At 54.1% G+C, this 27,306-nt stretch overlaps 1 protein-coding gene across 1 annotated transcript; it reads left to right on the plus strand.

The window, feature by feature from the left end:
- The first annotated feature begins 349 nt into the window (after positions 1 to 349).
- Positions 350 to 16,360, plus strand: OAF (out at first homolog). Its single transcript, XM_021671105.2, has 4 exons — positions 350 to 577; positions 12,330 to 12,464; positions 13,419 to 13,599; positions 15,316 to 16,360. The coding sequence occupies exons 1-4, from the start codon at positions 350 to 352 to the stop codon at positions 15,579 to 15,581; spliced, it is 810 nt and encodes a 269-aa protein (XP_021526780.2). The 3' UTR covers positions 15,582 to 16,360.
- The last annotated feature ends 10,946 nt before the right edge of the window (positions 16,361 to 27,306 follow it).

Below are 27,306 nucleotides of genomic sequence, written 5' to 3' on the forward strand. Positions count from 1 at the left end.
GGTGCGCGGTCTCTTTAAGGCGGGTCCTGGTGGTTTCTGTTTTCTGAAGGAAGTGACGGGGGGTGGGATTGAATGAAAAGTGCAAAACACAGGCTCACAGCGCCGGAGCCGGGGGCCGCGGAGCCGGGCGGGGGCAGCGCCGTCTCCGCCTCGGGGCCGCCGGGGGCGCGCTGCCGAGCGCTACCCACGTGCGTCCCCGCCTCCTCGCGGGCGACCCCGCGGCCGAGGTCCCCGGCGGAGCGGCTCCGGGGCCCCCCAAACTAGCCCCCAACTTTGGGCGAACTTTGCCTGAGCCTCTCCCCGCCCCCACGCGGCGCGCCGGGGCCGCGAACAGCGGCGGGCCCCGGGGATGCGCCCGTCCGGGGTCCCCCCGGCGCGCCCCGCGCTGCTGCTGCTGCTACTGCTCGCACCGCTGCTGGGAACGGGCGCGCCGGCCGAGCTGCGGGTCCGCGTGCGGCTGCCGGACGGCCAGGTGACGGAGGAGAGCCTGCAGGCGGACAGCGACGCCGACAGCATCAGCCTCGAGCTGCGCAAGCCCGATGGCACCCTCATCTCCTTCACCGCCGACTTCAAGAAGGTGAGGCGCCCTCACTCTCCGGGGTGGCACCTTCGAGCCCGAGCCCCCCCGGGGTCCCAGGCGCCCTCTTGCCTGCAGCCGGGAAGACTCACCCAGGATGGGGACGCGGCTGGCCCAAGGTCACGCCGGGCTCTTCTCTACACCTCTTTGCCCACTCCTCAGCGCCCATCCCTTCATTCTCCCCAAAGAACCCCTCTGCTGCCCTTTCTCATATCCTTCTCCAGTGCTCCCCAAACCCCCAGGTACTGACCGTCCTTCAGAACTCCTGCTAACGACTGGACTCCCTTCTTGGAGTCATTTCGCTGTGCTCTGGTGGGAAAAGTCCTAGGCGAGGTGTTTTCACCGTGGGTTCTCGCTGTGTGATCTAGAGCAAGCAAGTCTTTCCTCCTATGGGCCTGGCTTCTCCCCTCTGTACAGGGCAATGAGGGGTCTGCCAGGCCTCCCAGCCCTGACATTTTGGAGTCCCACTGTCACCTCTTCCGCTGTTTTGCTTTTCTGGGGAGAGCTGTCTGCCCCTGGTGCCTCTCAAGCTGGGAAAAGCCCTGTCTCCTTGGTCTAGAAGACCGGGGCACTTGCAGCAGGAGGATCCTATAGAGAGACCCCAGCTGAGGCCCCCTCCCTCTGGGAGAAGTGTTGCCCTTCACTCTGCCTGGCAGAGAGACGAGCCAACCCCCCTATTTTGGCCCAGATTAGGGTTAGGGAGTTAGAGACCAGCCCTCTCTGAAAGAGAGAGAGAGAGAGTGTGTGTTTGTGGAGGGAACAAGGACCTTGCACCCAGCCCTCTGTGTGTGTGTGTGTGTGTGTGTGTGTGTGTGTGTGGTGGAGGGAACAAGAAGGGCCTTGCACCCAGCCCTCTGTGTGTGTGTAGAGAGACCAGCCCTCTCTGAGAGAGAGGGTGTGTGTGTGTGTGTGTGTGTGTGTGTGTGTGTTGTGGAGGGAAGAAGGACCTTGCACCCAGCCCTCTGTGTGTGTGTGTGTGTGTGTGTGTGTGTGTGTGTGGTGGAGGGAACAAGAAGGGCCTTGCACCCAGTAGACTGAGGGTTTTTCAGAAAATGGGCCTGGAAGGATGGTGAGTGACTAAGCTGGAGGAAAAGAGGGTGGGTGAGTCAGGTATTTAAGGGAGTGTTCTGTCTCCTTCCCCCAGCCCCTCTTCTACTAAAAAGAGGCCTGTGAGGCTCTGTCCCTGGAGGGGTGCAGGGGTGAAGCAGATTAAATAGCTGGGGGAGCCCAGGCCCCAGGGACCCTTGCTGGAGCCGCCCCTCTTTCCTCCCTCCTAGAGACAGGGCGCTTTAGAGAAGAGGTGGCAGAGTTTGGGGAGTCAGTTAGGGACCCAGCCAGATTGCCATAGTTAGCAGGAGTGGGGGATTATGCTTGACCGCTAGAGGGAGGTGGAGGGGGGTGTTGAGGCTTGACCGCTAATTGCCCCAGGGCCACTGACTTGTCACTGACATTGGACTTAAGCAGGCAGGTGGGGGTGGTGGGGGGGTGAGCATTCACAAATGGGAAGACTCTGCAGCCCATCTGATAGGGTCAGCTTCCCTACCCTGCCTCCTCACCTAAACCTTAGGGGACTTTTATCAAGTGTGTTCTGTTTCTGAAAAATCTATATTGGTGGCTGGATCCATCAGGAATCAGGGATCTAATCTTCTGTCCAAGCCCTTTGTCCTTGAAAGTTAGCCTCAGGCCAGGCTGTGACTCCCACCCTCCTGCCCACTGGACATCATCTCGTGGCTGCACTAGAACCCTGCAAAGAGACTTCCCGGGCTTTGGCCAGGACAGTGAAAGGCAGTTGATAGGGCTGAGCTTTTATAGCCTTTAGCTACAGCTGGAAGATTTTTATTGCTCTGACCTGAAGGGAGAGACTAAGAAGTGTCAGGTAGCTGTGATGGTGATGTAGTAGTGGCTGATGGCTAGGGTGGGGTGCGGGGATTGGCGTGACGGTATGGTGGGCATCTGACTGCGCAGTTAGAAAATGCATTTGGAGGGTGTGAGCACCTCATTTGACTGCCTGCAGTGGTTCAGACCTCCATTCAGGTTTGTGAAGTCTGCTTTCAGGTTAGCCTCTGACCCAGAAGCTGCCATTTCACACCCACCTCTGGCATCTCCAATTTCATCAGCAAGGGAGGGAATTGGGAGTGGAAGACAGAGAAAGGAAACCAGCTTTCCCAAGTCCCTTTAACTCTAGGTTTCTCCACTGGCCTAGGATGGGGTGCAGTCGGAGAATGCAGTGTGGGGGAGAATAGCCTTTACCCTCACCCAGGCCACTCACCACCTGCACCAGCCACAGCAGCTTCTATGTCCCAATCCTTCTAGGGTGGGTCACCTCTCAGTTCTCAAGGCCTCGTGCCTCATAATCTTTGGAAGATTTCCACAAGAAAGTTCAGTCTAGAAGGAATGATTTTTCTATAAGAGAAAGACAGGCTGGGTGTGGTGGCTCACATCTGTAATCCCAGGATTTGGGGAGGCTGAGGCAAGCATATCACTTGAAACCAGGAATATGAAACCTTCAGGCCAAATGAGACCCCATCTACAAAAAATTAAAAATTTTTCTAGGCACGCAGCTGTGTGCCTTGTAGTCCCAGCTATTCAAGGAGGCTGAGGCGGGAGAATCACTTGAACCCAGGAGCTGAGGCTGCACTGAGCTGTGATTGTGCTTCCACACTCCGGCCTAGGAAGTCATGCTTTTTATATTTCTTGTACCAAACTCATTTGCAGTGGTTTGGGAAAGAGTGATGTTTGCCATTTGATCACTTTGGGGAGAAACAGTCCAAACTGAACGAGACAGACTTGGTTTACCATTTAGTAGCAGGTTCACCCTGGGTGAGCTATTTGATCTCTCCAGGCCTTCACTTCTTCATCTATAAAATGGGGATAATAATAGTACATATCCTAGAGTTACTAGGAGAATCAAACAGGGTAGTGCCTATGCCATATTCGCTCTGTATTAGATACTGTGTTAAGTGCTCAAGACATAGGACCCATTAGCTTTGCTAATTGTGGCTCACACAGCATTTCAGTAAGGATCCTCTCTGCTAACCTTTGATCCAAAGACATTGAATGACAGACCCAAGGTCACCCAGAAAAGTCAGTATTGAGTCTGGAGGAGGCTTGAGCTCTTCATCATAACCTCGAAGTTCCAAAATTGCTGGCCAGCCCCTCAGAGCAGGAGCAGCCATCCTTGTCCTGACAGTCCCCCCAGGGCAACAGTGAGCCCCGCTGTGTGGGATGGGACCAAGGCCTCTGTCTAATTCCCAACCTCATCCAGCCCCTTCTCTCCAGCCCTTCCCGCCCCATTTGCCTCTACCTGAGTTGGAGGTCTGACACCCTAACTCTTTCCCACACCGCCACCCTGGACCTTGAGGCAGGGAAGCAGTCACAGTCATCATCCCCCTGGAGGACACATAGCCTGGGGCTATGAAACCATCACGCATTACTGCAAGCCCTGCCCAGAGGCTGAGTGATGGCCATCGGGCTGACTGAGCTGCAGCTCTGAAAGAATGCCACAGCTCTGAAAGAATGCCACAGCTCAGTGCCTCCTGGCTTTGCTGCACCTTGCAATCACCTGCGGAGCCTTGAAAACTCCCAATGCTGCACACCCTACCAATGAAATCAGAATATCTCAGGGTGGGAGTCGGGCGGCAGTTGTTTGTTTGTTTGGTTTTTGTTTTTTGGTGATTCCGATGTGCAGCAAAGTTTGGGAACCACTGGTACAGCAGCTCTAGGGGAGGAGCGGGGACCTGGAGAAGCAGCCAGGTCAGGGTGTTAAATGAAGGTAGGGCCCAGACTCAGTCACATATTTGAAACCTGCCATCTTACCCACACTAATCATAATGTGTTTTCAGCAGCACATACACTTCGGGCCTAACGCTGTGTGCCCTCAGTACACAAACTAATTCACAGTGCGCCCTTGGTAGGCAAGACTCTCCTTTGTACTCCACATCCTATGGGTGTAATGAGCCCTGGATGTAATCACTAGCATATCTAATCATAGGCGTGTCACCGTCCCTTCTCTCTAACCTGGCTGTTTGACAGCCCTCCTGGTCCACCTTCCAGAAGCTGGTATCCCTGCCAATTTCTCTTTCACCGCTGTCCCCCAGTCCAAGTGACCAAAAGCTGGGAAGAGGATGAGTTATGCTCCAGGCAGCCTGCTTTGACACTGACTGAATTGGGGCGGAGGGGTGATGCTGACAGATACGAAGGTCATGGTAATGGCATCAGGGCAGCAGGCGGTATCTCCTTCCCTAGGATGAGGGAATCTCCAGCATCGGGGGGAGAAGGAGACACAGACTCCAAAAGCATGGAAAGAGGGGATCCTGAGGGCCCACGGCCAGAGCCTTGGAGGGAATAAGCAAGATAAGGAAAACCGTATGGCTGTGTGGGTCAGTTCAGGGCCACTTTGGAGGGATGAGGACCCAGGGAGGTTGGAAGCTTGAACCCTTCCCTGGGCACTGATGGGTGAGTGGGAGCCAGAGGAAGGGACAGTCAAGAATGCTAGAGCCCCTGTGCCAGGGGGCCCTGGTCTGGGGGTAGGGGAGCAACACAGGAAGCCTTGAAGTGTCGTCAGTGAAGATGCGGAATGTGCAACGTCCATGTCTCTGCCTAGGAATGTTTATCCCAAGAAGATATCATAGCATATGGATGTGGGACCGAGAAGCTTTCAGGGCCCAGTCTGCCCCTCCCCTGTCAGTGTGAGCGCCCTTTAGATTTGTGTGGAGGCATCTGACGGATGGAAAGTCTCCTTGGGGAACAGAAGACAGTGGAGGTGCTTTCGGGAGAGGCCCAGAATTTTCTGAAGCTCAGAGCATTTCGTCAGAGGTGTTTACAAGAATTCACCAGATGGAATGACCAGGCTTACTGACATGGGGCCCTTGGGTCTAACACCTGTCCCTCCTCTGCGTGCGAGGAATTCCTCCTTAGATCAGGGATGGGCAGCCCCGCCTGAGGGGTCAGACGCACTACCCTGGAGCTTGGCCAGCCTCTCCCGCCCCTGAATGCTATGTCCAGGTGGAGTCTTAGCAAAAGATCAATAGGCCCAGTGAAGACTTCCACCTGGGATAATGGAGTATCCTGCTGGGAAGCTGGTGGGGAGAGTGAGTTATTTCCCTCTCAGGCTTCCCAAGGCACAGAGAGGTGGTGGACATAATTTCAGGACAGATTCCTGTTCTGCAGGCAGAGGGCCCAGCCTTGAAGTGAGGATTGCATAGGGTCTAGAGATCACCCATGGAGCAGTCCCTCACGTCACACACGGCTTCATGTGATCCTCATTGCCACAGATAGCATGAGGCAATGGTGCCTCTGTGTGTAGACGTTCGGGCTGAGGCCTGGAGCCGTGAAGTGAGGCTGACAAGATCCAGCAGCTGATGATCCGGGATTAGGACCCAGGGTTCCTTCCAGTATATCCTGACTGCCTGTCTACCGTGGCATCATGAGTGGGCTCCTTCCAGAAGGCTAAAGAACCCTGGGGAGGGAACTAGAGGGGAGAAGGAGGCTGGAAAAACCTTGGTGCAGAGGTAAAATCCACAGAGACCTTCTTTTGCACGTGGGCTGGACCCCTTCTCCCGCACTCTCCCCTCCGGTGAATGGAGTACTGACTTCTTGGCCATGCCTGCAACTCTCCTCTCCCTGCACGGCCTCTCAGGGAGTTGAGTAAGGGGGATGAGTTTAGAAAATCACCGAGGCCAGGTGTGGTGGCTCACACCTGTAATCCCAGCATTTTGGGAGGCTGAGGCAGGCAGATCACTTGAGGCCAGGAGTTTGAGACCAGACTGATCAACATGGTGAAACCCTGTCTCTACTAAAAATACAAAAATTAGCCAGGCGTGGTAGCAGGCACCTATAATCCCAGCTACTCTGGAGGCTGAGGCAGGAGAATCACTTGAACCCGGGAGGCAGAGGTTGCAGTGAGCTGAGATCGCACCACTGCATCCCAGCCTGGGCAACAGAATGAGACTCTATCTCAAAAAAAAAAAGAAAGAAAAGAAAATATCTAACAGACACTAATGAGCTCTCACTATCTACGTCTTTTCCTGCCACTTACAAGCTGTGTGACTCGGCAAGTCACTTAACCTCCCTGAGCCCCAGGCTCCTTGCCTGTACTTCAGAGACAATAGTGTGATGCTCGGGGCTCGGTGTGCACAGTGACTAAGAGGGCCTTCGCAGAGCAGAGGCCCGCGTGGGCATGTGAGGAGCAAGGTGCCAGTGCCCGCAGGCCAGGAGGTCCCTCCGCCCCACCGTTAAGTGTGTGGCTGCAGCTGCTGCTTTTCCACTGCTGTAGAGACGAAAGCCTCATGAGGAGCTAACATCCCTGAAGTTGGCAAGTGTTGGAGTGGCTGCCACTAGGGAGTCAGATAAAGGGCAGGGAGCAAGGGAGGCATCGGGGCTGGGAATGCGGGTGAGAGGGAAGTGTGGAGCCCTATCTTAGGAGCCCTGAGTCAGCGGCACAGTGGGGCGCAGTTGATCCACATAAAGCCTCACATTGTTCCCACAGCAGTCAGGACTATGGTGGCCTTTGGGATTCGGCTGACAGAGCACTAGAGGCTCTGGGGAGGGCTGGGGGCAGGAGCACTGCCCTGGGCCAGTGGTTGTGCTAATGCTCTGTGACAAGCAGCCTCTGTCCAGGCCTAGCACTGGGGGTGCTGGCATCTCATCATGGGGCAGCCTGAGTCCCTGGGTACTGGCCTTAGAATGTACGTGGAATCCATCCACCCCATTCCTGCTCGAGGATCCTGGGCAGAGCAGCCAGGGTGCTTCCGGATCTGCTGTGGAGCTAGGAAGGCACCGCTTCCTGGCTGGCTCTCCAGGCTAAACCCCCTCTCCCTCCCCAGTCCAGTGAAGCCAGCCCCTTCTCTAGCCATAAAGCAGCTCCAGCCAGGAGCAGAGGAATAAATATTTAGATTGGCTCAGCCTGGGCTCCAGAATCACACTCTCTAGTGTCATGGGAAGGAGACCAAGATGGCAGAGGACACTCCCAGGAGAGAGCACCAGCTGTCCAGGAGCAAGGGGGCTGGGGGAGAGGAGGGTGGGGGCCAAGCGGCTTCGTGTGGCCCCGCAGCAATGACCTGTGGCTTGGGCTGTGACCAGCACTGGACAGTGGTGACTGGAAGCAGTGCATGGAGGGAAGGGGTGGTCTACTGCCCTGGCCCCCTTTGCTTTGCATTCCCCTGCAGGCTGGCCTCCCCCCAACCCCCAGGGCTTTGTGGGAAGGGGCTGAGGAAGAGTACCTGGAGAGTGGGGCCAGCTAGGGGCCGTGATGGAAAGGCAGGGTGCCAGAGGAGGCCGGGCAGGCTGGAGCGAGGTGATGGCACATGGTGAGAGTGTGTTCCTGTGCGTGAGTGTGTGTGTGTGTGTGTGCATGTGTGTGTACACATGTGAGAAGTAGCATCAGGGAGGAGGTGTGTGAGGAGAGTTGAGCAAGTGGGGATGGTGACACAGGGTGTGTCCTGATGCTGGGCATGAGATGGGGAATTCAGACGGTGGTGGGCGTGGGGACTGCGGAGAGGGGTGTGATGAGAGGGTAGGGAGCCGCTGCTGCCAAGACCGGGAGACTGTGAGAGAGGAGACAGGCCTGGATGTGCGCCTGTGGAGGGATGGGAACATGGAACGAGAGCCACTGGGAGATTTTGTGGGAAGGAGATTGAGACCCAGCGAGTCTGTGAGAGACGACATCGTGCGCACGAATGGGGAAGCCGTGCGAGCCTGTGCGTCAGTTCAGATTAGGCTTGACCGGAACAGTGGCTGAGGCCAAGGCAAACAGCCCGTTTCGTTCTTCCCAATGTTATCTGAGTCTGGAAGCCACAGTCAGGGCTGGTGTGACAGCCCCGCTGTCCCCTGGGCGCCGGGGCTCCCTCCCCACCCTCAGTGCTGAGCACGGGATGTCTGCCCGGGGTGCTCTGCCATCTCTCAGCGCATTCACCCAGCGTGGCTGAGCCAGAGCAGCCTTCTCTCTGGGAGACACGGGTGGATCCCAGTCAGACAGCATGTCAGGGATGGGCACAGGGAGGAACTGAGTATCTGGACGAGGGCTACACTGGGGAGCCTGGACCAGCATGAAGATCACTGGACTCAGTCAGGAGGTCTGGGCTTCTGGCCCTGCCTGTGCCACTGTGTGACTCATGAAGGTTGCTTCCCTGCCGGAACCTCACTGGGCCATGAACTAGATGATCCCCTAAACCTTCTTAAAGCCAAAATAGCCGCTGGAGCACTTCCAGCCTGCAGGAGCCCAGCTACAGGCAAGGCCAAGAAGAAAGAGTCTGCACGCTGGAGGCCAGCGGGTTGATGGAGGCCCTAGAGCATTCACTCGTTCCTGCAGCTATGAAGCATCGAGCCCCAGCTGTGCACCAGATCCTGGGGCCACCATTTGAATAGGCTAGAGTCACTGTTCTTGAGCCAGAGGCAGGTCACAGAGGGCCTGGATGACTTACTGCCTGGGCAGAAGATGCTCCAAGAGGACAGGGACAGTGTGCCTGGGGCATTAAACTCTAATCAGAGTCTGATTCAGCTCCAAACCACAGGTCCCTTCATGTCACCCCAGGCTCAAACCCACCTGTGACCCTACCCTGTGAAGGTTGGAGGAAGAGGAGGCCCCAGACCTTACTGGGGATCAGCAAGTGGAATGTGCTTTTCTGGGGAAATAAGAGAAAAGAGACTGGAGAATTTGGGGTGTAAAGAAGTCCTGGCAGGCGAGGCAGGCGGGTTAGAGGGGTGTTCCTGCCTCCTCTTCCCCTCTTAATTGTGTCATGCTGTTTGGTAGTTGCAGGAACCACGAGTCAGAGCGGCCACATTCCCAAGGCAGGTGTGCTGAGGGATTTAGGCAGGGTGCCGCTGGATAGGCGTGATAGGGAGCGGGTCCTAATCCTGTCTCTGCTGCTGGCCAGCCCAGGCATCAAGGGCAAACCCCACAACCTCTATGCACCCGAGTTCCAGTTCCTTTAGCTGAACATCAAGGAGATGAGACTAGTTGATCCAAGAGGCAATTATGCATTCTGGTTAAGATAGCTCAGGCTTTGAAGTCAGACTGTCTGGGTTAAGATCCTGGCTGTTTCCTTTTAGCCCATGACCTTGAGCAGGATACCCAATCCAAGCTCCATAACAGTCATAGCTCCTACCGCCTGTTGTAAGGATTTTAAAGAGAATCATACATCCTTTTGACCCATGGAAACAATGATTTTTCTCTTCTAGTTATAAACTTCAATAACTGTCCTACACAAATAGGGGATACAGAGGAAATCCCCTGTCTCGGGGAGAAATTCTCATTCCCTCTCGGCACCCCCAGTCAGTTCCCATTTTGACAGCATTTTATTATTATAATTCATTATGTTATTAATACAGAAGCAGGAAAAAAGCTCAGATAGATTTCTTTCATTGTCTAGTCTAGTCTGAAATTTCAAATACCTTCTCTTGCCAATGGTAATCAGGTGATGTCACCAAGGAAAGAGACCCCTGAGCAGCCGTGAGACTGCCGGGTATTTCATGCACCTGTGGTGTTGGAGAAGATGCTGTGAATATCCAGATAGGCTTCCCTCCAAAGAGTTGGAGCTGAAAATACCGGGGAAGTGGATTTCGGATCCTTCCTGGGGGATCCCGCCAGGGACATGGCCTGGCTCAAGCTCTGGTAGGGGAAGTCTGGTATCAAGTCTCACCTGGCAGGAACTGAGCCCAGAATGGAAAGTGCTACAGGCAGGGCAGCCTCCCTCTCTCCTCAGCCGACCTGAGTGAAGGGAGGATCGGATAGCCCAGCCTGGCAGGACAAGGAGATTGCAGCATCACGACCAAGAAGGGATTTCCTGTTGAGAGGAAGCAGGGGTTAAGCTGAGCTCTGATTCACCTTCCTCACAAGTCTCCGGGATCATAAGGAACCTAATGGAACCTTCCTCAACAGCTGAGCGTCAATTTCCCTTTCTGGAAAACCTTCCCCTATATTTCCACACCTCCTTGTTCCAGAGATCATTTACAATAAAAGGAGGTAAGAGAAACTTCTGTGTGGAGTTAAAGGGCTGCAGAACTACATGGGCATTTATGAGATGACACGCACTCATTTGTTGCAGATTGCCCACGAGGCTTGCTGGTCACCTACAAGAGTAATCCCAGCCAGCACATACCCCATGTGAGAATCTTTCAGATAACTTACTTAGTCCTCACTACAACCCTGTCACATAACTGGGATCATCCCCTTTTTACACATCAAGGAAATTGGGGAAAAGCCTGGAGGACCCACTAATACAGTGCAGCTTTAGGGTGGAGCTGTGGGTCCCTTGCTGCATGTATTGGGACTCCAAGTGGGGTGCTCAGACCCTGTTGCTGAGGCATTTCTGTTCTCTCCTGTGTACAGTAAGCACTCAGTGACTGTGCGGGGTCGCTGGGGCCCTGGGCATTGATAGATGATCCACAGGGCTGTCATTCTAAGTCTCAGTGCAGAGCCATAGGGGTTCCCAGCAGAGAATGGTCACTGAGGGCAGGGTGCCTTCACCATAGGAGGGGTCTTGACAGATGTAGACCACTTCTGACTGGGACCCACTAACTTCTCACTGGGAGCAGAGTTAATCAAGTCACAGAGAAGGCAAGGGGCTGCTTCCCATGCGGTGAGCGGTGCAGGTGGGCAGAGCATAGGGCTCCAGCAGCCAGATAGGGAAGGGGACCCAGCCCACCCTACAGCCCTTCATCCTCCTGGAGACCCCCATTTCCATGGTGAGTCAGTGACAGGAAGGAGCCCTTGGACAGTGGCAATGCCATTAGCAACCCCATTGGGGAAAGGGGAAGTGGGGAGGGAAGGAAGTAGAGAGGCACCCCAGAGCCTTCAGGCAGGAAGGCTGCAACAGCTGCAGCCAGCCTCCTACTCTGCCCTCACCCTGTCCTGGCCCCCCATCCCTCACTCAGAGGTGGGTGGCCAGGAGCCTGGCCGATCAGAAGCACCAGGGGCACGTTGAGACCTCTCCCCAAATCTACTGAATAAGAATGTCTAGGGCCGGGCGCGGTGGCTCACGCCTGTAATCCCAGAACTTTGGGAGGCCAAGGCGGGTGGATCACGAGGTCAAGAGATCGAGACCATCCTGGTCAACATGGTGAAACCCCGCCTCTATTAAAAATACAAAAAATTAGCTGGGCATGGTGGCGCGTGCCTGTAATCCCGGCTACTCAGGAGGCTGAGGCAGGAAAATTGCCTGAACCCAGGAGGCGGAGGTTGCAGTGAGCTGAGATCGCGCCATTGCACTCCAGCCTGGGTAACAAGAGCGAAACTCCGTCTCAAAAAAAAAAAAGAATGTCTGAGATTTCTAGCTATTGGAACTACAAAGAAAAAAAGGTCAGAGAGAGAAACTTGGAATTGGTGCTTGAAAAAGTCCAGCGCTCCTCCATGAGACCCTGGTCAGGTAGCTGTGGAGGCCCTGCCCCACCTGATCAGGGTGGCGTTAAGGAGTTCTGCCAAGGGGGATCATCAGCTATGAATAAATAAGGGACCAAAAAGAGGTGATATTTGCTTCAAGGTGAAGCTTCATCCTTCTAAAAAGTTCTCTATAGAAAAACTCTAGTGGTTCACTTTGTCAATTTTCCAGGAAGCTTTGGAACATTTGGGGTGTGTTCATTCTTTTAAGTCACGGGTTTAAATGGAAAAGATAAAAATTCCCAGACCAGCAGGAGGGAGGTGTCTGTTGCCAGGCAGTGTCCAGGCATCCCCTCCGGGGCCCAAGCTGAGTACCCGGTAAGCTGGTGGGAAGGTCTCACACCCTCCAGCTGTTCTCATCCTCCTGCCCTTCTTTAGGATGTGAAGATCTTCCGGGCCCTGATCCTGGGGGAGCTGGAGAAGGGGCAGAGTCAGTTCCAGGCCCTCTGCTTTGTCACCCGACTGCAGCACAACGAGATCATCCCCAGCGAGGCCATGGCCAAGCTCCGGCAGGTAAGTGCCCCACCAGGCCTGCCCGGCCCAGCTCCTGACCTGCAGCCCTGCCCCCTGCAGCCTCCCACCTCCCACCCAGCCTCCCACCCAGCTCCTCATCCTCACACTGTTCCTGGACCCTCTGCCCTTAAACCGCCCTCATCTCCGCCACCCCATTCACCCTAGGGTCCTGAGTCCCTCATTTTGCCCCAGGCCAAATCTGACCCCAGAGCTGCAGATCACTAACTGAACCCCATCTCCCAGATTTCTGCCGTCCAGTTCCAGCACCTCCCTGTGTGTGACAGGGATCACACACCTGTCTTGGGCTCTGAGATCAGATCAAAAATCACATCTCCTCTGTCACTCATTAGTTGGGTGACATTGGACAAGTTACTTTAAAAGTCACAGTTTTCTCATTGAGAAAATGGGTTGTAGGGGAATTCAGTGTGCTAACATATGTAACGTGTTCAAAACCCTCAAACCTGCTGGCCTGCGTCTGGTGTCTTAGACTTAGGGCCTTGCCCCAACCTCATCCAGGTTCCCTGGCCTGTCCAGCAGAGTCCGCCCTGGGTGCCTCCTCACCCCTGCCCTTTGCCTGCTTTCCCAAAGGGACTTGGTTCCCTGGATGTTGGAAAGTACACAATTCCAGAGGTTATATGCCCTGGCACAGCTTGCCTGACCCACCAACCTCCACCTCCCACCCACACTTCAGCATTCTCTATCCAGCCCCAGAGGTCAGCCCAGTGGCCAGCACGTAGTTTGGGAAGCGTCCATTCTGGATAGAAGCTGAAAAGGCTCGACTGTACTCTGGGCATTGGTTTCTCTGCCAGTTGCAGAGGGTGGGGCTGCCACCCTGCAGATGGCCCCAGCGTTCTAAAGGCAGTAAGCCTGGGCTTGCCTGACTCTGGAGGGTCGGGGAAGATGGACAGGGAGCATTCTGAAGCCAGGTGGGAGTGACTTCTTTCTTGCATACAGAAAAACCCCCGGGCAGTACGGCAGGCGGAGGAGGTTCGGGGTCCGGAGCAGCTACACATGGATGTTGCTGTCAACTTCAGCCAGGGGGGCCTGCTGAGCCCCCATCTCCACAACGTGTGTGCCGAGGCTGCGGATGCCATCTACACCCGCCAGGAGGATGTCCGGTTCTGGCTGGAACAAGGTCAGCTGTGAGCCGAGCACTGCCCGCCACTGGGTGGAGGGAAGAGGATGGGGAGACAGCACAGAGCAGTGGAGGAGGGCAGGGACATCATCAGCTGAGTCTCATTAGCCTTTCATTTGTTCAGGGGACATTTACTGAACACCTGCAGGGATATATTGACACAGGACTCAGAGATGTAGACACTCCGTTCCTGTCCGCCAGCAGGGCAGATTTGCAGAGTTAAGTGTGATAGAGTACCATGATGCTACAGGCATTCAGGGAGGGACCCCCACACCAGGCTGCAGTTAGTCTGGGAAGGCTTCCTGGAGGAAGTGGCACCTGTGTGACTATTCAGTGAGAAGAATCAGCCAGAGGAACAGACCCTACTCCAGGCAGGGCACACAGACTCTGCTAGGCCCTGTGAAGGGAGATTCCCAGGTACTTCCCTTCATCCCTGCCCTTAGTAAGGACACAGAGATGGGACCTTCTGTCATGGAAGTTGGGCATCTTCCACTGCCACCTCTTGGAAATCAGCTTCGGGCTTCCTGGTGCCAGCATCTCTCCCTCAAGATCCTTGGGAGCACCTCTCCCCTCTGCATGGTCCCTGCCTTCCTGACTTCTGTGACTTCCCAGCTGGTCCCTCTCTGGGTACCTTTCCCAGGACTGCCCTCAGGTCCTCTGTGTGGAGGGGAGAGGGAAATGGCACCATTCCAACTCCAGGCCCCTGTGCCTTCTGCTGTGAGCACTGGAGAAATGCCTGCTCCTCCCAGGGCAGGCCCAGATTTAGAAATGCCCAACGGAGCTGTGGTCTTGCCCTCCACACACATACATCCTGCACCCCAGACTATGGCGCAGGCTTGACATAAGCATCCCCCAGAAGCTGGCCCCTCCCATACAGCCCCTGAGCCAAACCCGGCCGGTCCCTTCCGTCTCCCCCAGTGCCCCTCATAGGCGCTTTCCCGTTTGCCCCAAGCCCTGGCCACCCTGACCTGCCCCTCTGTGGGTGTGCTTTGCTGGCCCTTCCCTGCCTGGCCCTACTCAGATGTCACCTTTCTTAAGAAGCCTTCCCAGCCTGACCAACGAGGCAAAACCCCGTCTCTAGCAAAAATACCAAAAAATTAGCTGGGTGTGATGGCGCATGCCTGTAGTCCCAGCTACTCAGGAGGCTGAGGTAGGAGAATTGTTTGAACTCGGGAGGTGGAGGTTGCAGTGAGCCGAGATCACACCACTGCACTCCAGCCTGGATGACAGGGCAAGACTCCGTCATGAAAAAAAAAAGGCTTCCTTGACTTCCAATCCTGTCTCCCCACACCTCTACCTTAGCACACTCCAGTTTGGTGATTTTTTAAATCATCGGGTGGCAGTGTGGCTAAGTGGAGGCCTTGAAACCTTGGCCAGATCATTAAACTTCTCTGGGTCAATGTTCCCATCAGTAAAACAGGGATGACAGTACTTAGCCCATGGGTGATAGAAAGAGGTACTGTAAGCAGAGCCCTTGGCACTCAGTTGATGCCATGGAGGACAGCGATTGCCATTTAATCTGTTTCTCCCATGAGCCCAGCAAGGAGGAGCCTAGTGCCCAGGTCTTACCTCTGCATCCCACGGCAAGCTCGGAAATGGTGTCTGTCAATACCCGTTAGATGATGGAGGAGACCAAGTGGGGAACGGCAGCAGCCCCTGGCTGGGGGAGCTCCCTCCCTCCCTCCGTCCCTCCCTGATCCTTGCCTCTCTCCCCAGGTGTGGACAGTTATGTGTTCGAGGCTCTGCCCAAGGCCCCAGAGCAGGCGGAGCTGCCTCGCTGCGGGCAGATGGGGGACCGCGGGAAGCCCTGTGCCTGCCGCTATGGCCTGAGCCTGGCCTGGTACCCCTGCATGCTCAAGTACTGCCACAGCCGTGAGCGGCCCACGCCCTACAAGTGTGGCATCCGCAGCTGCCAGAAGAGCTACAGCTTCCACTTCTACGTGCCCCAGAGGCAGCTGTGTCTCTGGGATGAGGACCCCTAGCCAGGCTGGTGTGCGGGGATCCTGGGGGACTGCTCTGGGCCCACTGCTCTTCACCAGCCACCAGAGGGGGTGGCAGCCCCCACCTGAGGCCTTATTTCCCTCCCTCCCCACTCCCCTGGCCCCAGAGCCTGGGCCCCTCTGGCCCCATCTCGCATGACTGTGAAAGGGGTGTGGCATGGCAGGGGGTCTCATGAAGGCACCCCCACTCCCACCCTGTGCCTTCCTTGCGGGCAGAGGGAGAGAGGGCTCCCCAGACCTACACCCCTCCCTCCTGCATCTCCCCTGAAGTATTCACTTGTAAGCCGCCAAAATGTGATGGCCTGTGGTTCTTCTGTTGAACTCTTTAAAGGTTTAGATCCTAAAAGGAGTCTATCCCTGGACACCCACCTCCCCAGACACAGCTCCCCTCCCCATGCACACAACTGGAAGGACCTGCCCCTCGGTCTCTTCCTACTCCCCAACAAGGGGCTCACTGTCCCCAAAGAAGGAGCTGTTGGGGACCCATGACGCAGCCCCTGTATCGATGATAGCACGTTCTCATTTCTGGCCCCGAGGCCGCCTGTGGGGCGAGTGGAGGCCTCCCGCCGCTGAGACAGACCGCAGACCATGAGTGCCTTTCCCAGACCTGGACTTTGCCTCCAGAGCAGGCGCCAGCTCTTTCCCTCTAGGTTCTGGGGCAGTGAGGGAGCATGAAGTACGAGGAAAACTTGAATTCCAGATTTTTAATGCAAAGTATTTATCATTTGTACCAGAAATAAACGCTTTAAGTTTTTACTTGACTGGCAAGACCCAGAGTTTGGAGAAAACTTTTGGCCAATGCTGCCACCTGGTGTCAGAAGTGTCCCTACACCCTATCCGTGGCCTATCTTGGAACAATGACTTCTAAAGCACCTACTCTGTGCTCAATCATTTGGGGAAGGAAGGAGGAGGAGGCAGATGTTACTGGGGAAGGATGAGATGAAACTTCCGCACCCAAGACAGACAGACAGCTGCAACCGTAGTAAGCCAGTCGGTAATAGCCAGTGCAAAGGCAAGAGATGGGATGGAGATTGGAACCCTGCTTCAGATCCGGACTCAGCTACTTACCTGCTGTGCAGCCTTGGGTCAAGTTGCTTGACCTCTCTGTGCTTCCACTCCCTCAGCTATAAAATGAGCTAACTGGCCGAGCACAGTGGCTCACACCTATAATCCCAACACTTTGGGAGGCTGAGGTGGGCGGATCACGATGTCAGGAGTTCAAGACCAGCTGGGCCAACATAGTGAAACCCCATCTCTACTGAAAATACAAAAATTAGCCTCTTATGGAGGCATGTGTCTGTAGTCCCAGCTACTTGGGAGGCTGAGGCAGGAGAACCGCTTGAACCTGGGAAGCGGAGGTTGCAGTGAGCCGAGACCGTGCCATTGCACTCCAGCCTGGGTGACAGAGCAAGACTCCATCTCAAAAAAAAAGATGAGCTTACTTAAGAGATAGAAGTGAATTCTTGCATGTCAAGCATCTAGCACACAGTGCTTGTGGTTAGCCATGCTTAGTATCATTCCTATTAGTGAAGAAAAGCAGGCATTCCTGCATCTGTAAGCTTGAGGCAATGAAATCAGACATCTGGAAGGCTTCTCACTTCCGAAGTATCTTTCAATGTGAAGAGGCTGTAATAGGAAGTGCCAGGTAGGATGCTGGGTGATTCCAGAACAGGGGATGCGCAGGCTGCATGTATTGGGAAAGGCTTTCTGGAAGAGTTGGGGTGTGGGTCGAGGCTGGGAGATGGTAATGATTTGGCAAGGTAGAGGCATGAGTGTCTTAGGGGCTGGGAGAGTCTCGTGGGTTCCCCAGGGGACCCAACTTTCTTAGGGAGGAGACGGGGAGAGTCAGATCCTTCCTCGAAGGCCTTGGAGAGTGAAGAGGTTTGCAGAGTGGTCCACTTTACTCTGCTCCCAAAACTCACAGAACAGGCTGCAGCTGCCCCTCAAACTCATGCAGGCCAGAGGGTTGGGGGCGCTGGGCTTGCTTGGCCTTGGTGGAGCTGAGGGTAGTGGGGTGACAGCCTTTTCAGGTGGGCATGCCTCCCTTCCGAACCTGTTTTCAAGGGCCAGATCAGCCTTGCTGGGGCGTGGGGAGGGAGCTGTCCCATCAGCCACCCTCCCCCTGCCCCCCGCCTAGGTCTTTTTCTCTTTCCCCTTCTGCCAGGGCCTCCATCCCAAGCCCCAGCCACTGCTCCAGGTGGGCGAGGGTACTTGGAGGAGCACCTGCTACCCCTTGTGTGCCTTTTTTGATGCAAGGAGAGTCCCCAAATCGGTATACCTTTCCATCTTCCCTTCTGACTTCCAAGTCACCAAAAGTAATGCTTTTTTAAAAAGTAATGTTTTCAAGACTTGGAGTGTTTTTCTGACCTTCCTTGACTAGCACCTCCTAGCCTGTGTGGCCCCTGCAATGAGGGGCTCTGGATGCCACCACTGCAGACATCCCTGCCTTGGGTTCCTCCTATCCTGAGGGGATGGGGATGAGAAGGTTCCCTTAGACTCTGGGCTGACCTTACACTCTGCAAAGTAGACCCCTCCCACAAGGTCACATTCCAGGGCTGGAGGCCACCATTCCAAAGCCTCCCAACCGCCTTCACCCCACTGTCACAGCCCCGAAATCCTGCCATGACACTCACTTCCTCGCTGAAAAGCAAATTTTCATGTGCATCAGAATCACTTGGGAGCTTGTTAAAATAGATGTAGGTGGTCAGCTGCTTGGGAAGCACTGAGATAAGACTTTGCTATGGCAGGAGGCCTTTGTGACCGTGTAAACACCTGGGAGGTAATATCAGTACTCATTTCTCTGCAGACTTTAGGGTTTACAAAGTGCCTTCGTATGAATTAGGACATTGGCTCCTTATAGCAATTCTGTAACATTTTATAGATGTGGCTCACTTATAAAATTGTGTGACCTGCCCAAGTTCAAGTCCAGACATCTTGTTAGAACAGAACTGTGATCCAGCTCCTGTCCTTTCTTACTCCACATCACATCCCACCTGAAATGGCTTTATGAGGTTGGCCGGCTGGAACCTCAGAGAGCACAGCTCACCCACAGGAGGGGGCCCTGGGCTTCGGTGGGATGGGGAGGAGTGTGGAGTGTGGAGCATCCGCTGGGCCAGTCTCTGTAGTAGCAATCACTGAACGTGTGGTGGGCAGAGGACTGGTGGGGAGAGTGTCCAGAGCTTCCCTGGGACCAGAGTTGGCAGGAACAGGCTCTGGTTTCCCTTTGCCAGGGTAAGCAAAGCATCCTTGGGGAGACCAGAAACCCAGCCTTCACCAGTGCTGCTGCAAGCCAGGAGGATGAGTTGTGGCTGGTTCCCTGGGCAACCTCACCTGGGCTGGGCTGGGCCTCACTGTGGACTTCCTGTGGGTTTTCTCCAGGCCTCTCTCCCTGAAGGTTTATTAGCCAAGGGAGGCCCTTGGTGGGGAACTGTGGGCCACAGCTGGGGGCCCTCTGCCCCAGGGTCTTTATTGGATCAGTCTCTGGTGGATGAGAACACAAGGACTTTGGTGAAAAGGAGGGCAGGTGCCACTCTCAAGAACCAAAGGCGGGGCTGGGCGCGGTGGCTCACGCCTGTAATCCCAGAACTTTGGGAGGCCAAGGCGGGTGGATCACGAGGTCAAGAGATCAAGACCATCCTGGTCAACATGGTGAAACCCCGTCTCTACTAAAAATACAAAAAATTAGCTGGGCATGGTGGCGCGTGCCTGTAATCCCAGCTACTCAGGAGGCTGAGGCAGGAGAATTGCCTGAACCCAGGAGGCGGAGGTTGCGGTGAGCCGAGATCGCGCCATTGCACTCCAGCCTGGGTAACAAGAGCGAAACTCCGTCTCAAAAAAAAAAAAAAAAAGAACCAAAGGCTTGAGGCCAGCACTGCATGAGAGGCGCGTGGGCACCTGCTGGGTCCCAGCTCTGTGTGACCTTGGGCGGGTCACACACATCTGATAAGGGAGAGGGTCTCACTGGGTCATCTCTAAGGTCTTCCCCACACCGGCATTCCATGTCTAATCACCTAATAGTCTCCCAAATGGTTTACTGGCCATTTGGCTGCTGATGGAAAATTGAATCATTTACTGTGACTTGCTCTTACAAACCAGGCTGTAGGTAGGAATAGAAAAAACAAGCAACTACCTCTAATTCCAGCACTTTGGGAAGCCAAGGCAGGTGGATCACCTGAGGTCAGGAGTTCAAGACCAGTCTGGCCAACATGGCGAAATCCCATCTCTACTAAAAATACAAAAATTAGCCGGTGTGGTGGTGGGCACATGTAGTCTCAGCTATTTGAGAGGGTGAGGCAGGAGAATCGCTTGCATCTGGGAGGCGGAAGCTGCAGTGAGCCAAGATCGCACAACTGAACTCCAGCCTGGGTGACGGAGCGAGACTCAATCATCTCAGAAAAAAGAAACAAACAAAAAGAAGAAACAGGCAACTGGAACGTCTGTGTCACAGGCACGGACATTGTAGGACATTGCTGTCAGATCGCCCTCGAAATGGGGCTGTTCCACCTTACACACTTAACTAGCAGTGTCTGAAAGTTCCCATACTCTCCAATTTCTGTGGTATCAGCCAGGGCTCTCCAGAGAAACAGAACCAATAAGATACATACATACAGATAGATTTATTTTAAGGAATTAGCTTGCTGGATTTTGGGGTCTGGCAAGTTCAAAATCCTAACAGACTAGCAGTCTGGCAGCTCAGGCAAAAGTTAGTGTTGCGGTCAGCCTGAGTCCGAAATTTGTAGGGCAGGGCAGCAGGCTAGAAGCTCAGACAGGACTCCTGTGTTACAGTCTTAAGGCAGAATGCCTTCTGCAGACAACCTCCATTTTCACTCAAGGGCTTCGACTGATTGGATGAGGACCACCCATAATACAGGGGTGATCTTTTCCTTAAAGTCAACTGATTATAAAGGTAATCACATCTATAAAATACCTTCACAGCAACGTCTAGGCTATGTTTGACAAAACAGCTGGGTATGAGAGCCTGGACGAACTGACACATAAAATTAATCATTGTACCCGCCATTGCTTGGTATTGTCCTAAAATGTTCACTGTTTGACCGGTGAGAAAGGTGACAGCATTCTAGGGCTTGTTCTCAGTATCAGCTACTGGCTGGAGCCAGGTGACAGCTGAGCTGGTTGTTCCCTTCCACTCTCCTCTGCCCTCACCTGGGATCCCTCACCCTCTGGCTTCAGCTGATGAGAAGCACCGAAGGTGGGAGGGCAGGACAGCAGTGGGGCGTAAGTTCCCTGCTCCTCACTGCCTCCGCACCACACCTGTGGCACTCCCTTCATTCCTCCAAGGCTCCAGAGCTTCTGGGGCTCCCATACCACTGTCTTCACCTGTTGCCTCTTCTGCCCTTGCTTCTCTGTACTGCTCCTCTCTGGGTGCTGGTTCCCTTAAACCTGCTCGCATCTCTGTCAATAACACCTTCCTTAAAAGGCACACCAAGTTGAGTTGGCTCTGTTTTCCTGTAGAGATTCTGACTGATAACCACAGTGGCCCCAACTGGGGACCTAGAAGATTCAGTGGTAGAAGGGAAGAGGGCAAAAGTGGGGTGGAAAGTGCAGGCTCCCTTGGTGGGGACTCAGTGCAGACCTCTGTGGAGAAGGGTCAGACCTCAGGGGCTCCCAGTGGAGTGAGGGAAAAACAGTCACAAGGTTGGTGTCCACATCATCCTGGGGGGCGACTATCTTTCCAGCCTTGGCTCCTGTGACAAGGTCCTGATTCCTAAACAGGGAAAGGCAGGATGAGGCAGCTCCCTCCCCTCCTACATCACAGAAAGCAGAAACCCTGAGAGGAGAAGCCTCTTCACCACTCCCTGGCCCGCACTGGCACCCACCTTCCCAGTTTCCCTCCTGTCCTCATGGAGACATGTCCCTTCTCACCGCTCCTCCAGACCTCCCTCTATGGGGGAAATGATCCCCTCTTCCTCTTCCATCCCTCCCTTTCCTGCTTCCTTCCCAGTGGCCCTGGAGAATTCACATTTCTTTCTCATCTCAAGAACAAAATAAAAAACACCTCAAGCCCAGGTCCCTATCCACCTCTGCCCTATTTTTCCCTGCTCCTCCACAGACCAACTTTTTGCCAGCATCCTCCTCCCCAGCACTTTCCAACCTTGGAATCACTACTCAAGGCTATGCTGCAATCAGCTAGGATGTGTGCCACAAGTCATCTGTTACTGAAACGAAACAGCTGAACTATTTTCACCAAAGTCAGGGCAGATTCACGGTCCTCCCATGTGAATACCACCTCCCTCTTGGTTCACGCTGTTGCATCCCTCCCAGTCAGTCCTTGTCTATACTACGTGGGACTCAGGAAATGCTCCATGCCCCCTCCTGGCATACGCTGTTTGTTCCCTTTGCTTTGCTTTCTCCCTCTCAGCTGCGGACCTCAGCTTAGATGTCTCTTCCTCTAAGAAGCCTTTCCCAGTGTTCCCAGCTTCGGGGAAGATGTGTCCCATGGCAGGTCCCCATGACACACTGTGCTTTCCTTCTAGAGCATATGCCATAGGATGAGGGACCTGCCTGCTCATTGGTCCACAAGCAACAATGACTGTGAGCATCCTGAGGGTAGGGACAGTGTCCATTGTATTCCCAGCTCCTAGCCCCATACAGTTCCAGTGCGTCCCCGACACAGCTGTGAATGGATGAATGGCCACTGATCCCACGGCTATGGGTGTCGGGGTTGGCATGCAGCTAAGCAGCTGCAAAGGGCAGTACAGGAGGTAGTTTTAACTTGTGGAGATGTCCAGCAACCGGATGGACAGCCCATCAGGCCAGGATCACCTGTCACTGGGTTGACTGAGCAGAAACAACCAGCTGGCTGACTTCAACTGAGGTTCCATGGTGAGGTCTGGTCTTTGATTGGAGGAGGGACTGGAAGACCCAACGGTGGTCTGAAACTAAAATTCAACATCTCCAGCTTGCTGAGACCTGGGGCCTCCCCTGTGCATTCCCTAGCCACGGATGGGCACTTTGGTAAGAAGACGCTCCAGGGTCTTGCAGGTAGGGGTGCAAAAGTCAGGGTCGCATGCTCCATGACCACGAGAGGGCGCGCTGGGCCTAGAGTTACCCTGAGAGTGCAGACGGAGGCTGGGGAAGGTTACCTGGGGTAAGGTGGGCTGGGCCAGGTAAGGGCTGGCCGAGGCCCGGCTCTGTCGAAGGTGCAGTTAAAAAGGTCCAGCTCGGGCCCAATGTTGGCCTCAAAGTCAAAAAAGTTGATTGGAATACAGAGTTTCTGTTATGTTGTCATTAAATATATGTTACCATTATCCATGATTTTGAACTTTTTTTTTTTGAGACAGAGTCTTGCTTTGTCACCTAGGCTGAAGTGCAGTGGTGCCACCTTGGCTCACTGCAACCTCCACCTCCCGGGTTGAAGCAATTCTCCTGCCTCAGTCTCCCAAGTAGCTGGGACTACAGGTGCCCGCCACCATGCCTGGCTAATTTTTGTATTTTTAGTAGAGACAGGATTTCACCATATTGGCCAGGCTGGTCTCAAACTCCTGACCTTGTAATCTGCCCACCTCAGCCTCCCAAAGTGCTGGGATCACAGGTATGACCCACCGTGCCCGGCCCAATTCTGAACTTTTAAGTGCAAAATGGACAATGAATTTGTGTGTACCGCCCCCCAACGTGGGTGAAGTCTGGGTATGGGGGGATGTCCCTTGGGTGGGTGGTGGTATTCAGCATTAGAGACAGCAGAGCAGAGAATAGCTCTGTATCCTGACTCTGTTGTCCTCTACCCATCAACACGTTTGCTTTATCCTGGTTCCCAAGACACCTTTCGTTGTGTCACCCTGACACTAACCCCACCTCCAGCAAAAGCCTCCTGCAATCATGCCCTCAGATGTTCTTTGACATGTGATTTAAAACAGTTCTGGAAGTCCTTCCTAGCCTCACCCTTGCTTCCATCTGCTTTTTTGGGGAATCTGAGTTTGGATCGACTCCTTTTGATCACCCCAAGGCAGGGAGCTGACCCCGTCCTGGGGTCCTACGGCCCATCTGGCAGAAGAAAAGGGCTAGAAGGGACTCGTTGCTTGGTGACCTTCCAGAACGCCTCACTCTCCGCCCTTCTCCCAGCCCTGACAACTCAATCCAGCTGACAGGACAGGAAATGGGAGTGAACCCAGGGTCATAGCATGAAGGTCCCTTTTCCCTGTGAGATGAGAACGGGGTTCGGGCCCACTCCCTCCCCAGAGCACCCTCCCCAGGGCTGTGCACCATTTCCACCCACTGTCTGGAAAGGAGGCTTGACTCTTAGAGCCTTCTGTCCTTGAAACAAAATAAGCTGATGATATATTCAAATAGAAATGGAGCCTGGGGCACTAGTGACTCCCTAGAGGTGCAGCCAGGGGGTTAGATGTCACTCCAGGAGGCCCAGGAGGACCTGGGGAGGGGTCAGAGTTGATGACAGTTTCAGAACCACAGCATCCCGAAGTAAGGCTTCCGCTACTCTGAAAAAAGTCCTCCAGCTGTTGAGAAAGGTGGGGTAAGGGAGGGAGAGAGAGGTGATTTGCATTTCATTTGCATTTCCTTTGCATATAACTCTTTTGATGTCCAAAGGCACAGAAATTTCCTGTCCTAGCTTCTTTTTCCCTTTCTTTCTTCTGTTCCTTTCTAACCTCCAGGCAATCCCCTATCTCTCTCTCTCTCTTCCCCACAGCTTTTCCTCTCCTAAGCTAAACAGGGACATGGAGGCTCAGGGAAGTTGATACTTCGCTCCAGCCCAAGTCTCAGAAAGCTGATTTCACAGAAACTACAAGAACTGGAAAGGAGGGAGAGATGAAGGAGTTCTTTACGTTCCCATTCTATCCCATCTAATTGAAATAATCTGTGAGCAAGTCAGAGAAAGAAGGAATGAAAATTGCTCCCCATCCCCCCCTCACCCCATACACACATGGGGCTTAGAGGGTACTCCAGCCTTTTATGCTTCAAAAAGGGCATATGAAGGAGGAGCAGGGAACTGTGAAAGGTCTCCGCTGAGCCATTTATCATTTGTTCTGTTCTCTGGAGCAAGTTCCCCTCCATGTGGGCCTCAGGTCCCTCAAATGAGGGGTTCCATGATAAGCAGCCCTGGGTCTAAATGCCAACTTTGTAGTCTAATAGCTGCGTTTACTTCTCTGAGCCTCAATTTCCTCATCTGTAACCTAGGGCTAACAATTGTACCTTCCATCTAAAGTTGCACTGACTAAAATAAGATGATGTGTTTTCAGCATGGAGCACAGTTCTCGGCACATAAGAAGCACTCAATCCATGTTCATTGAATGAATGAGTAAATGAATGAATGTGATGGAGTATCTGCTATCCTCTCCCCACCCAGTCCCTTCTGACCCCTTCATCCTCCCACCCCCACACTCCAACTGTGTAACCCACAGCTGTGCCTCCAACTGTGAACCTCCAAGGTGCTATCTGTGCCTCAGTTCCCACCCCCTCCCCACACAAACTCCATCTCCCCATTTCCCTCAGAACCCCAGACTCCTAGGTTGCTGGAGCCAGAAGGCCCTTCGGAATTGTCAAACATGAGCCTCTCTGACTTTTGGAAAACTAAAACCCAGAGAAGAAATGTGACTTTACACATGAAAAAGGGCAACAGGCCCCAGATATGGTGGTCAGAGAATGAGACCCTCGGTGCACATGGCCATGCAAATAATATGCAGATAGACATATGGAAATCACAAGCACACAGGGGTATATAAGCTGTGTGCGGGCATTCTTCCTGAATGATGGCAGGTGAGTGCAGCTGTAGGTAAGAAATGGACTTCAGGGAAGGGGCCAAACCTGATGTTGGGGAGAAGAAAAGGCGGGAAGGGGGCGGGAGTGGGGGGAGTGTTGAAGAGGAGGGAAGGAAGGAACAGAGACTGAGAGTGTCCTGAAAGGGACCCCTTGGGCCTCCAAGAAGCCCTTGCTGGTCTCTTTCCTCAGCCGGAAGCAACAAGAAAAAGGTCGTCTCCTCCCTTCTTTGCGGAAGCGCGGGGAGGAGAGGTCCATGTGACTGGGGAGGTGGTGTACGCGGACCTGAAGAAGCACTTAAATGCTTCCTATTCCTCTGGGGCCACCGTAGCACCCACGGAACACTTTCTGATACATTTTGCGTGTCCAGCCCTGTTCTAGGTGCTGGGGTGGGGGCGACAGAATGAAGCAATTGATCAGTTACCAACCAGGAGGGAAGCTAGGCCCCCAGAACCTGCCACAAAAGCTGTTAAGAATATGGAACTTGGCCAGGCGCGGTGGCTCACACCTATAATCCCAGCACTTTGGGAGGCCAAGGCGGGTGGATCACGAGGTCAAGAGATCGAGACCATCCTGGTCAACACGGTGAAACCCCGTCTCTACTAAAAATACAAAAAAAAAATTAGCTGGGCATGGTGACGCATGCCTGTAGTCTCAGCTACTCGGGAGGGCTGAGGTGGGAGAATTGCTTGAACTCAGGAGGCGGAGGTTGCAGTGAGCCGAGATCATGCCATTGGACTCCAGCCTGGGTAACAAGAGCGAAACTCCATCTCAAAAAAAAAAAAAAAAGAATACCAAACTTAAACTTTCTAAGCCTCATTTTCCCCATCTGTAAAATGGCAATAGTCATAATACAATGTACAGGTTGTGGGGAGGACTAAACAAGAATTAAAGGCACGAAAGATGCCTTTCAAGTGTTGGTCAGCCCAGTGCTTGGCACACGGTGAAAGCACACAAAATGCTGGGTGTTTTCAGGGGAATGATCGTGGTGCATGGTGGGATGGACGTGCCAGGAGGAAAGGATGCTGTAAACAAGGCGTAGAGGCAGGAAAATCCAGGACCTGTTCTGTGTGCAGGAAGTAGCCCATGGGACTAAGGGGAAGACAGGTTCATGAGGAGTCCTGTCTGGGAAGGAAGGCTAGAAAAGGCTTCCTGCCCACCTGTCTGCACACAGCTTTCTGGGCTTCCATGCAGACCGTCCCTGGATGACAAAACCACTTACTGGGACTTGAAGAGAGGAAGAGAAAGGGGTGAGCCTATGATGGGTGCTGCAAAGAGCACTGGAGTGGGAGTCCAGAGACCTGATTCCAGCCAGGCTCTGTCACTAGGGAAGCATGCACCTTTGAGCAAGTCACTTCCCAGTTCTGGAAGGTGGCTGTCACCAAAAGCCCAGGCACTGGTAACTTCCATATCCATCCTCTCATAGAGCCTCACAGCAACCTGGGACCTAGGGCAGGAGACTTCAAGGGGCAAGCAGGAAGTAGCTGTGTGCACCTGGAAACTGTGCTAATAAGCTGCACCCTGTCTAAATCCCACAATGCTGTGAGGATGCCATGGGGGCTAGGTGAGCTTGGCCACCTGCTTTGCCCCACAGAGAAGTCAATTCGCACCTGCCCCATTTTACAGATGAGTAAAATGAGCTCAGAGAGGTGAAGAACCTTGTCCCAGCCACACTGCTGGTAAGCAGTTGAGAGGTGAGATTCCAAAACCGAATTCTTTCCAGCCGATCCCAGCGACTTCTCCAAACACTCTAGCTTCCTAGCAGTGCTTACACTTCAGGATCTGTCTAAAAGGAAGCTCGGGCTCAGGCTGGAGGACCCGCCAGAGCTTCCTAAAAAGGGCGAGCAGGACCAGGAGTTCACTCCGCGGCGGGCAAGCGGTGGGGAGGTGCTGCCATGCGGGGTTGGAGCAGGCAGGTGTTCCGCAGGATCGAGACCCGCCCCGGCAGCACCCCCGGCCCCCTCCCCAGGTCTCCAGC

Source organism: Aotus nancymaae, unplaced genomic scaffold (genome assembly GCF_030222135.1).
Source record: "Aotus nancymaae isolate 86718 unplaced genomic scaffold, 86718_ANA_hifiasm-v0.15.2.pri h1tg000012l, whole genome shotgun sequence".
Classification (NCBI taxonomy): Eukaryota; Metazoa; Chordata; class Mammalia; order Primates; family Aotidae; genus Aotus; species Aotus nancymaae.

What these genes read in the sequence shown, in the direction of transcription:
- OAF (XM_021671105.2), top strand. Translation starts at nt 350, where the DNA reads ATGCGCCCGTCCGGGGTCCCCCCGGCGCGCCCCGCGCTGCTGCTGCTG. An exon ending in CCATGGCCAAGCTCCGGCAG is followed by an intron (nt 12,465 to 13,418) that starts GTAAGTGCCCCA and finishes TCTTGCATACAG; the next exon opens with AAAAACCCCCGGGCAGTACG. An exon ending in CCGGTTCTGGCTGGAACAAG is followed by an intron (nt 13,600 to 15,315) that starts GTCAGCTGTGAG and finishes CTCTCTCCCCAG; the next exon opens with GTGTGGACAGTTATGTGTTC.